The sequence below is a fragment of the Pocillopora verrucosa genome, chromosome 9 (assembly GCF_036669915.1).
Source record: "Pocillopora verrucosa isolate sample1 chromosome 9, ASM3666991v2, whole genome shotgun sequence".
Taxonomy (NCBI): Eukaryota; Metazoa; Cnidaria; class Anthozoa; order Scleractinia; family Pocilloporidae; genus Pocillopora; species Pocillopora verrucosa.
In genome coordinates this window covers 7,917,979-7,928,439 of record NC_089320.1, presented here as the reverse complement: position 1 = coordinate 7,928,439, position 10,461 = coordinate 7,917,979, and the positions used below count along the sequence as shown (strand labels likewise).

The following is a 10,461-nucleotide window of genomic DNA, read 5'->3' as shown; positions in this document are numbered from 1 at the left end:
TTAATAAATGATCGAAAACTTCGTATAGTAAACGTGATAAAGGCAAAAGTAATACAACAGTTTTAACGAACCAGACGTCAGCTCCTTCAATATGTGTTATTTTCAAACATTTCTAAGTAGATTTAATCTGAGTCAAAGATTCTGTGTTATTAAAATTTTCGCGTTGAAGCGATAAGAGTTACACCCGGAAAAGTATAATTCCATTTAATACCCTTGTTTGACGCATACCTCTGTGTCACACAACCCTGTAAAACCAGGTGATGATGCTACAACCCTCAAAGTGGGATTAAACGAAATGCAAAACCTCAAAGGGGTGTCTGGACTTTTCGTTGATAAGGCAGAGTATGTGGTTTTAGGGCAGCTGTAACTCTGACCTTGCAAACTTTTAATATTAAGCGCAAACGCCCTTTGGGTTTTCAAAGAGAACAAAAGAAGTAGAAACTATTGAGCGCTAAAGTGAAATACGGTAGGTTTATCTACTCTGGCTCATTTCGTAAAAGTAGCGTGTACAGGGTCAGTTGATCTATTTAAATTTTCGTTCAATTCTTCGCAAACTTCTCGGTTAATGATGTGCTTTTCAGTGACCTGCGGTGTTATCATTAGCATTTCACTTGAATCTCTATATTTAGCGTGTCTTGTCAAACAAAAGACGAGTAAAAAACACTACTCAGGTTTTCAAAGCATTGACGTTGTTGCAGCATAGCTGCCAACCTCTGTAAATTTTTTTTTTTCTTTTTACCAAGGTAATTAGTAGAGGCCATTAACCCTTTCTTTTTATCCAGTCAGCATGTATCGGGTATTTGTGTGTTGTTAGTGTGAAACTACTAATGCAATAATTACACAAACTTTTCCTTTTAAAATGATGGAAACACGACAAAGATTACACTCCTCCTGTCGTAGTTTCACCCTCGGAAATCTCGGACATATAAGGAGGTCGCACTAAACCAACCACAGATTGTGCTCCCTCCCTGACAACCAACAGATTATCGCTATTTCATGCTTCTCAGTAAAAGTTAGCATCAACAAACTGGGGCATTAGGTGCTCTCTATTCCAGCTACAAACATGGATATTAATGTCGTTAGGCACGATCAATTAAGATGGTACTGGGGATTCAATCTATCTGATCCTCCGTTTGAAGTTCTGGCTTAATCAAGGGAACTTACTACCAGGCAACAAGGGAAGTTTATCTTCACATCCACCTTCATTACTGTTCATCTACTGTTCGAACCTCTCTACAAAGTCTAACTTGGGAAGAAAGGAACGAAAATTTTGTCGTTAGGTAGCGGTTAATTGAGGGTACGTGCAGCGTGAACTCTGTTTTTTCTGAAGGGCAGAGCATTCTAACTTAAAAAAAAAAGAACAAAACAAAACAACTGAGCAAAGCAACATCAACAACAACACCAAGACACGTACAAAATAAAAAAAGGTAACTGAATCAAAGCAGAGCAATTCTTCGGAAACCAAAAGCTCATGTTCAGAATAATAACAAAACGAAACGAGTGATTCAGAATGATTACATACAAGTTTGCAGAACAGCTGTTTTTAGTTACACAGACATTTATTACGCCTCTGTATAACACTGTCAAGGATTGTGTGCCCGATTGATTTGTCACGCATTTTACTTTGTCAAACGTCCACTTAGTGATTAACTTATGGTCATGGAGATGTTATACAGCATTCACGCAGCACCTTAGCGGCCTTTCCCTTGTGAAGAGTGTCAAGAGGGAAAAAGGCCCAAGTGAACTGTCATTCAGGGAAAGATAAAAATGTTCGGTGCGAAGAGGTGGTCGTTGTAGAGGGATGGCCGTCAGCGTTGGTTTGACCTTAGTTTCCTAATTTAGGAGGGCAGTTCTAGAGGTCGTGGGGTAAGGTGTGTGCCCAATCACAATGAGTTCGTGATCCCCACGTGCATCTGTTTCTTAGAAACAAAACGATCTACGTAATATTCAGTGACGTCCTCCAAGTTTAGTTGTCAAAAGAGCGGCAGCGAGCTTAAGCCGGCAACATGTTCTCCTTAATGTTGATAGCAATTTCAGCTTTGGTCCATGCCAATGGCGCTGATTTGTCTGCTGAGTTTGCTCACGAAGCAGTTTTAGATACTTACGAGAAAATGAAACTGTTCTGGACGGTGAACTGGGAAAATAAAACCGTATCCTTTGCCGTTCAGGCAGCAACAACGGGGTGGGTTGGTTTCGGCATCTCTTCGGGTAATGGAAATATGGCCGGAAGCGATATAGTTATCGGATGGGTGAAGGACTCCAAGGGTTACCTAACGGTAAGTGAATTTTTGCCGAAAGGACATTAGTCACGGTGGATTTCTAGGCAGAAAAAAGAAAGTTAACAAAGAAAAGAAGGAGTTAACGCCATCACGACATCCAGATTTAGATGAATAAACAAACAGCCAAAGCGACGTTAAAAACTGCATTTTTAGCCATTTCTATTTGGATCAAAACTTCCAATACTTTCAAACCAGTGCCTTAATTTAGGACGTATTCGTAGTTGCACGGAAACACTGGAATTTAAATGCTGTTCAAGCAAAGATTTGCTCTTCTGTGAACATTGTTTACATTATTAGCGGTATCAGCACAATATTGACCCGTTGTCACGCTAACCTGCCTGTATATAAAGATAAACTGATGCATCTAAGATTTTTTTGTTGTTTAAGTTATGCAAAACAGTTTTGTATTATACGTCGTCGTTGGTAAGCGAAATAAAAAAGGAGCAACTAATTGCCTTTTCAAGAGTTGGCCCTTCAAAGCTGTACATTTTTCATTACAGAATAGTCTGCAGTTAAGCTGTGAATGAAGCTTGGCTTAAAAAAAACATAGATAACCACGGTTAGTTTTTGATCTCGTTTTATTGACTTGTTTTTGAAGGACCGGTTTGCTGATTCCCAAAGCTTTCCACCGTTGGACGAAGAAAACAACTACAACTTAACTGGGTTTGAGGAAAGCGAAGGGAAAACTTTGTTGAGATTTAGTAGGAAATTTGACACCTGTGATCCTCGCGACAGGAAGATTGAGGTAATCCTTAACATAGCCTATTCGTTTTTTTGCCGCCAATTCAGCCAAAATGTTTAATCATGGCTAAAAAAGTAATTGTACTGCCTTTTAAAGGCAGTGTCACTGTGTCTGAATAAATTGTATACCATGTTGATATAACATTTATCTCTACATCATTCAACTGTTCAGCGCTAATTAATTATGTTTTCTTGTTTCTTTTTCAAAGCAAATCAAGTAAATTGCTATTTCCCGGTTCATTTTCTTTTACAGGAAGGCACCACTAAGGTTGTGTTTTCATATCATGCAGAGGACCCCACTTCTGAGGACGATATGAAGAAACATACATTCCGCGGGTCAAAGAGCATTCTACTTCTTAACAACATGGACAAAAAACAAGTGAACGAAACCGGGTGGAAGCAGTTTTATGTCACAAATAGAAATGTTAGTTACAAATAAAAGTTCTTCTTTCAGTTTTTTAAATTGTGGAGAACGTTATCGAAAGCAAAGATTGTAGAGCGTCCATTCAGGGAGTTTGAAGCCTACTCAAAACAGAGATATACATTTTTTTTCAGATAACGATTCCTAAAAAGCGCACGACTTATTGGTGTTCTCTTATCCAACTACCCGAGTTCAAATCAAAGCATCATATTACAAAGGTGAGTACAGAAGCGTAAAACATTGCAATAAAACCTGTTTTCATCCGTTTATCTCTTCTTATGGTTAAGTGATTGATCAATGCAGAAGGCCACCGCGTAAATTCTTACGAAAATGAACATGAATGTTCGAAAAATTATGAACTTGCATTTTCAGAAATGTGTTGATAACAAATTGTTTAGACGCTCCAACCGAGTTCTTCAAGGAAAGGCAATTTCGTAGCCGGTGAGACTTCGTGACATTGCAACAACTTTTGACATTTCATTAATGCATTTCAAAATTCTCCACTTATTATTAGTCGTGTCAGAAAAAGCCACACTTTAAAGTTGAGTGGTTAGCTAATAGCGGGTTACGAAATATCTAGGAATAGGGAAGAACCTAAGGTGGGTTTACGAAAGGTGTGCCGATTGGCCCAGGGTTTCACAAACGTTTTGGTTCTTAGTGGCATTCTAGAGATTTCCTCGTATTAAGTAATCATTAAGTAGAAGTAAAGCGTTCCACTATTGATGTTGGTGTCGCTTTCGGAGAATTTTCAGATTTTTCCTCTTTTATAGTTTGAGCCATATGTAACACCTGGAAACGAAGGCATTGTGCATCATTTACTCGTCTACGAATGTTATGGGAATTTTAGTAATGCTACCTTACATGGTTCTGGCTTTGACTGTCATGAAACACCCAATATGCCTCTAGGTCATTGTTACGGCTACAGTGTCGTTGCTGCTTGGGCTGTTGGTGGTACGGTAAGATATAAAACTTATAAATTGGACTTGCTCATCTTGGGAAATGAACTTTTAATTTGAAACATTATGAATTTGAAAGGTTTTTCGTTACTCTTTCTAAAGAAATATATATATATTTTTTATCAAATAGGCATTTTATTATCCACCTAAGGCTGGGTATCCAGTTGGTACGTCGGACTCGCCAAGAACACTTTTGCTTGAACTACACTACGACAATCCCAAATCAATTGAAGGTTGGCACCTTACATTTTGCTTTTTTTATCCGTTTTCATTTTTAGTTAAGGAGAAGAAGTATTAAGAGGTGTAGTTTTTTGCCCTCAGCCATAAAATATCTCATTCCCTCAATATCTTTTATTTTTTGTCAAATAGGACGCAAAGATAGCTCAGGGGTTCGTTTTTACTACACTTCTCATCCCCGTGAGTACGATGCTGGAATAATGTCTGTTGGAGACAGTATAAGTAAATTTGCGATAATCCCACCAAAACAGGAATCTTGGTTGACTGTGGGTTATTGCCCCAAAGAATGCTATCAGGTAACTCAAATATTCACAATAATTTCTTAAATTCATCTCCATGCAATACAGAGTTTAGAAAAAAATGAAAACAAAAAACAAAAAACAGAAAAAAAACAAACAAACAAACAAACAATGCATGGCAGTATGGTGAAGCTGGCTCCGAAAATGGGCAAAACACAGGCGGTTAACAGATTATGATTTCACCTTTTTTTTTATTCACGGTGCATTTAAGTTCGCACAGTGCCTAGGAACGTGTGTCATAAATTTACTTCTGCATTTAACATAAAGCACCTTTTTTTCTTAGGAAGACTTGCAGGCGACTAAGCTCCCTGAAAAAGGAATAAAAGTGTTTGCTGCCCTTCTTCACACCCATCTGCAGGGTAAGTGACCTTGTGCTGCTTTTGTTGTTTAGAAGTGGTGGTTGTTGTTTGTTTATATTTACGCCTGTCTGTCTTATGTTTCCACGTTCTGTTGACAGTCGTACGTCATTATGGAGCCAAACTTAAATATCACTGAGTTTTTGTTTTCATCCACAGGGCGTGCAACATGGACAAAGCATGTTCGCAATGGAATTGAGTTACCAGAAATTGCGAGAGATGACCATTATGATTTTAACTTTCAGGTAATTTATATGGTGTGGCACAAGATCCACCATTAGCATCTAGCGAATGCACAAGAATTATAACACATGGCTTCTTTTAAAAAACAATTTGCAACAGTATGCTGCTCCCTCTTCAACTTGTCCTTTATTTCACTTGAATCAATTTGTCCAATCGGAACTACTAATTTTTTCACGACATCCAGAATCCTCTAATTTTCGATATAAATTTTTTATTTTACCCAGTCGGTAACAACATCAATGATTATCGCGATTGTATAAGATAACTCTGCTACTTGCCAGTTATCGCTTACAGAAGTCATATTATAACCATAACCTTAACTTACTGAGCACTGTGGCCATTCTCTGAGAAATTACGCGATTGCATGTGGGGGAAAAAGTAATTAAGATTCAAGTGCTCCTTTCGGGTGCCGAAACGTGATACATTCTAATAAGTGCCTTAGTATATCTTCTACTACGTGAGCCATAGGACATTGCTAGCTACCAAGCTGCGAAATGATCTCATTGAAAGAACGTTTATTCATTTTCCAACAGTTAACTTTCACTTGTTGTTTCGCAGGATATACAAGTTTTAAGAGAAGAGGCTCACATCAAACCGGTTTGAGAAAACTTTGATTTAAGTGTCACTTTTTCTTAGAATTACATTTGATTTCAGCTCATAAACGCGTAATAATTTATATGAGTTAGACGATGTGTCCCACTGATTTATTCAATGCACTCAAGCTTTCCACGCAACCATTTCAAATTAATATTTAAATGAGCAAATGCGATGGAAAAAATCTGATAAAAGAATAACATTGTATATGATTATTTTACGTTCCTTTTTAAAATCAAGTTAGATTAAGTTAATTTGTGTTTGATTGTTTTTATCAGATCGAGATTTGTGAATTGGCCTCCAGATGATCACCATACATTTCGTTTTCTTCACTGACGTCTTTCTTATCCTTCAGGGGGACGACTTAATTCATTTCTGCAAATACGAGACGATGGATCGCGATAAACTCGTGCAGGCAAGTGCGATATCTGAGCCCTCAAAAATCACTAAGTAGTCTCTCTAAGAATAAGGACGGCATTCAGAATTCAGACTTATGCCAGCCGAAGTGTTGGTTTCCTCTTAACAGTGACATCTCTCTCAATCTATATTTCAAGAGATTGCAATAAAAACATGCCATCGTTGATTTTTGCTGTATATGCTTCATGACAGACTAAAAGATGATGTACTCTTCTTCCTCTTACAGGCTGGTAGCTCCACCACTCAAGAAATGTGTCTGAATTACATGTTTTACTATCCTCGAATGGTGAATGCTACAGCATATTGCCTCAGCAGCCTACGTAAGCCAGTGTACGACTTCGTTAAAGAACACTTGTAAGTGAATTAATACATACTTGTTCAAGTAAAGTTGAAAGTAGATCTGGTCTGCTTCCAGGAAACCACCTTAATACGTCTGTCGAGAAAATAATCAAAACGGAGCATCAAAAGTGCGAAGAACTGCTCAAGTAAAACCGGTGTTGCATGCTTTGCCACCTGAAATCTTTCGCATTTCTCAATAATAATCCTGCTTTAGGGAGCTATTTTACTGAATAATCACTCATCCCTACTTAATTTCACAAGTACTGTCATCGCCTAAATAATAAAGTAAGAAGTTTAACACTGAAATGTTGGTATTCGGGGCATTGTAATTATTTCCTAGATATGCTAGTTGTGTATTTGGTTCAATCCTCTATTGTCGTGCTGAGGTACCCCCCCTAAAAGGAGATCAAAGTGCTCTGTGAGCAAACTCGTGAATTGACACATGATTTTTTAGATTATGTTTAATGTTATCTGGTTTAGGGAATTTTGTGGTTGATTGTCATATCTAGAGTACGAGCAGTAGTTCAGTGTTCGCTAATGTAGCAAAGAAACAAAGTAACGTTGGGATAAGAAGGCATTACAATTGAAATGATCATGCTATTACATTTGACAAGGTGGATGATGTCATGTGTTTTAAACGTCTATCATTTTTGTCTCTGGTTCAAAAGAAAAGGTTGGAAGTAAATGTGGGTGAAAAGTGAAATTTACTGTCTTTCGTTGTAAATATTAGAAAATCAAGGCAATACTGTCTTAATGAAAACATTAACGATTCCCTCTTTATCAAATGAGACACACGGGAACGAGTTTTGAGTGATATAACTGAGCCAAGCCTGCCACCGTCATTTTGGATCTCCGCCTGGGTAGATTTAAGTCACGTGCTAGGCAACGTATAATCAATAACAAGATAGAATTTCATTTCAGGCCTATTTATCTATTTTGTGGTGTGTAACTTTCGCATTTTAGTACGTTGTATGTATGTTGAATCTTCAAATTGTCTTGAAACTGAAAAGAAAATTGTTCTTTAAAAATTCACTGAAAATCGGTAGCTTGTTTAGGTGTTATTTGATTTTCGTGTTAACTTGTTATTTCGTCAGTCGCCGGCACTTTTGTTGCTTCACACAGGAAAAACACAGGCGACGAAACGTAATGATCAATTTTGTCCTCAATCTCACGCCATAACAGAAAAAGCTTTTGAACATCTGTAAACTCCGAGCGCTTCGCAGTAAGTGATATTTTCAATGAATCTTTGGATTGTTTTCAAGTTCAAGGATTGTAAATTACAATTTTATGAAAAACGAAGGTTGTTCTGTTATTTCAGTGTGAATCCTTGCATGCCTGCCAGTCGCTGGCGCCGCTTGTTGAAACTAAAACGAAAAAAAAAACTCTTTTAAGATTATCATTGGCTTCTTTTTCACCCCACCACTAAACTTAGCCACAAAGGTCGCCATTTCGTCTGTTTACTGCTCGCCAAAAACTATCAAATGCACTCAAAAGCCTAAAATCTAAAAAACGTTTACAGGAATCGACCAATCGAGCGAGCGAGCGAGCGAGCGAGCGAATGGCATTCCCCACATCGCATCTATAACTCGCTCTTGTGCATGCGCGCAATTCACGAGTTAAAAATGAATTTCTTTTACAAGGGACTCTATCATAGCCTTTATCCGCGAATTTCATTCTTCGCGTGAATAGAACTGATCCGTGCAGCAAGTTTCCTGAAGGTAATAGAACATTCAGCGTTGATCATGACTGGCATCCTTTCTTTGCCAAGTCGTCAAGAAGCTGGATAAATCTCATTGGCGTTCTAGTCAACTAACACAGTGAAAATTGACCAACAAATGAATTTAAGCACATGACTGTCTGAAAGAGTATTATCCTTATAACAGCCTACAGAACAAAACTCAAAGCAAACTGCAAAAAGAAATGTTTGCGAATACGGAAAGAGTTGAAGAACACGGAGCAGATGTAAAGCACGCACCATAACACCTAAAGAAGCGAACATGATTGCGGAGTTAAACCAAAGATTGTCTATTAAATCGTAGAGGTATAGCATGTCTTGTTTCAAGCAATGTTTGGTTTCAATCTATTTTTAACTTTAATTTTCCTTTGTCTAGCCCTTCCTTAAAGGGGTCAAAATGGTCAAATCCTCTCATTGGGGCAAATATCTCATGGACGAAGGAATTGGTGTCTGACTTGAGGAAGAAATTTGATGAAGCAGAGACATTTTCCACATATTGTCCCGCGGTCAGTAAACTCATTAGGGGGCACGAAACTCGCTACTGTTAGCATTACCGTACAGTGCAATTCTTAAGGGTGCTAATGAGATCCCGAGATAACGTGCATGAAAAAATGTCGAAATGATAAAACAAGACAAATAATGGGTGTATGATCATGGGTGTGTGTGCTTGTCTATTGGGTGGAGGGCACCCTCTTAATCTGGGATGGTAAATGCCTGGTCATAGGCATAGTTTTCATCGTAATCGTAGTTTTCTTTATCTTCAATCTGATTCAGTATGCAACAGTGAGTCTGCCACCTCCTTAGAGGAGTAAAATTAAGTGTACAGCACTGAATCTCCTGTGAAATATTGTTAATGTTTTCCTTCCCAGAGACCTAACAACTACACATATCCGATTCCAAAGATCATGAAGCCCTTACCTCCTAGACAGTCCAACTGCCGCGAAAGAAGCACAACACCGGCCCCTACAGTCGGAAAAACGGTCCCTCCAGTTGGAGACGCCTTCTCGGTGACGACCTCGTACTCCACAGCAATATCTCTGCTCATTAGCTATTTCGTGTTCATGTGAACGATCAGATATGCTATCATGATCACAGTTAAAGACTGTCTATCACAAATTGCTAGAGTTTACAGTTAAACCAATTTTTGCTCCATATCTTAACCTAGAGATGATCTCTTAGAGGATTAACATTGCCATAGTTGACATAGATATACATCACTAACAGCATTAGTGAACTTTTTTTTTTTTATAGAGGCGTTAACGGCTAAGGCAAACGGAAAAATAAACTCTGATTTCCCTCACCTTGTACTTGGTGTGCTCGATTACTCTATAATTCCCTTATAAAACTAGTTCTTGCATACTGCTGCACAATATGGGGTAACTGTACAAAATAACAGTTGAATAAATTGTTACGGCTACAGAGACGCTGCGCCAGAGTGATGCTAGATGTTAATTTACAGGACAATTCAGTTATGTTATTTACCAAATTAGGTTGGCTTCCCATCGACGACATCATTCGCGCAATTTCACAAAATCGGTAACGACCATGGTTAAGAATATCTTTACTTTCACATTGACTTCACTAAGGTTAGTCAAAACACTACACGAGAACCTCAGAAAGAAATCATCTTATCATGCTTATGAGCAAGAAAAATTAAGGCCTCAGAAAATTCCATTCCAGTGCCACTCGTCGATGGAACGGACCAGAACCATCCCTTAGAGATACGAAGTCACAGAGGCGCCTTTTAAGTCCCCTTCACAGAAAAATTAGACTGGAAAAGCTCTGTTACTGAACAGTGTGTTATTGAATACAAATATTAACTTCAATTTACCAAGCTTCTTTTT

The 10,461-nt window shown here is 38.2% G+C and overlaps 1 protein-coding gene across 1 annotated transcript; it reads left to right on the top strand.

Moving 5' to 3' along the window:
* Positions 1 to 2,006: 2,006 nt before the first annotated feature.
* On the top strand, positions 2,007 to 9,922 carry LOC136283250 (DBH-like monooxygenase protein 1). The gene is made up of 14 exons (XM_066171773.1): positions 2,007 to 2,276; positions 2,878 to 3,024; positions 3,274 to 3,444; positions 3,576 to 3,659; positions 4,212 to 4,397; positions 4,528 to 4,630; positions 4,767 to 4,930; positions 5,217 to 5,292; positions 5,449 to 5,534; positions 6,091 to 6,129; positions 6,482 to 6,541; positions 6,770 to 6,897; positions 8,994 to 9,123; positions 9,487 to 9,922. Exons 1-14 carry the CDS (start codon positions 2,007 to 2,009, stop codon positions 9,682 to 9,684), a joined length of 1,842 nt encoding a protein of 613 aa, XP_066027870.1. The 3' UTR covers positions 9,685 to 9,922.
* Positions 9,923 to 10,461: the final 539 nt, after the last annotated feature.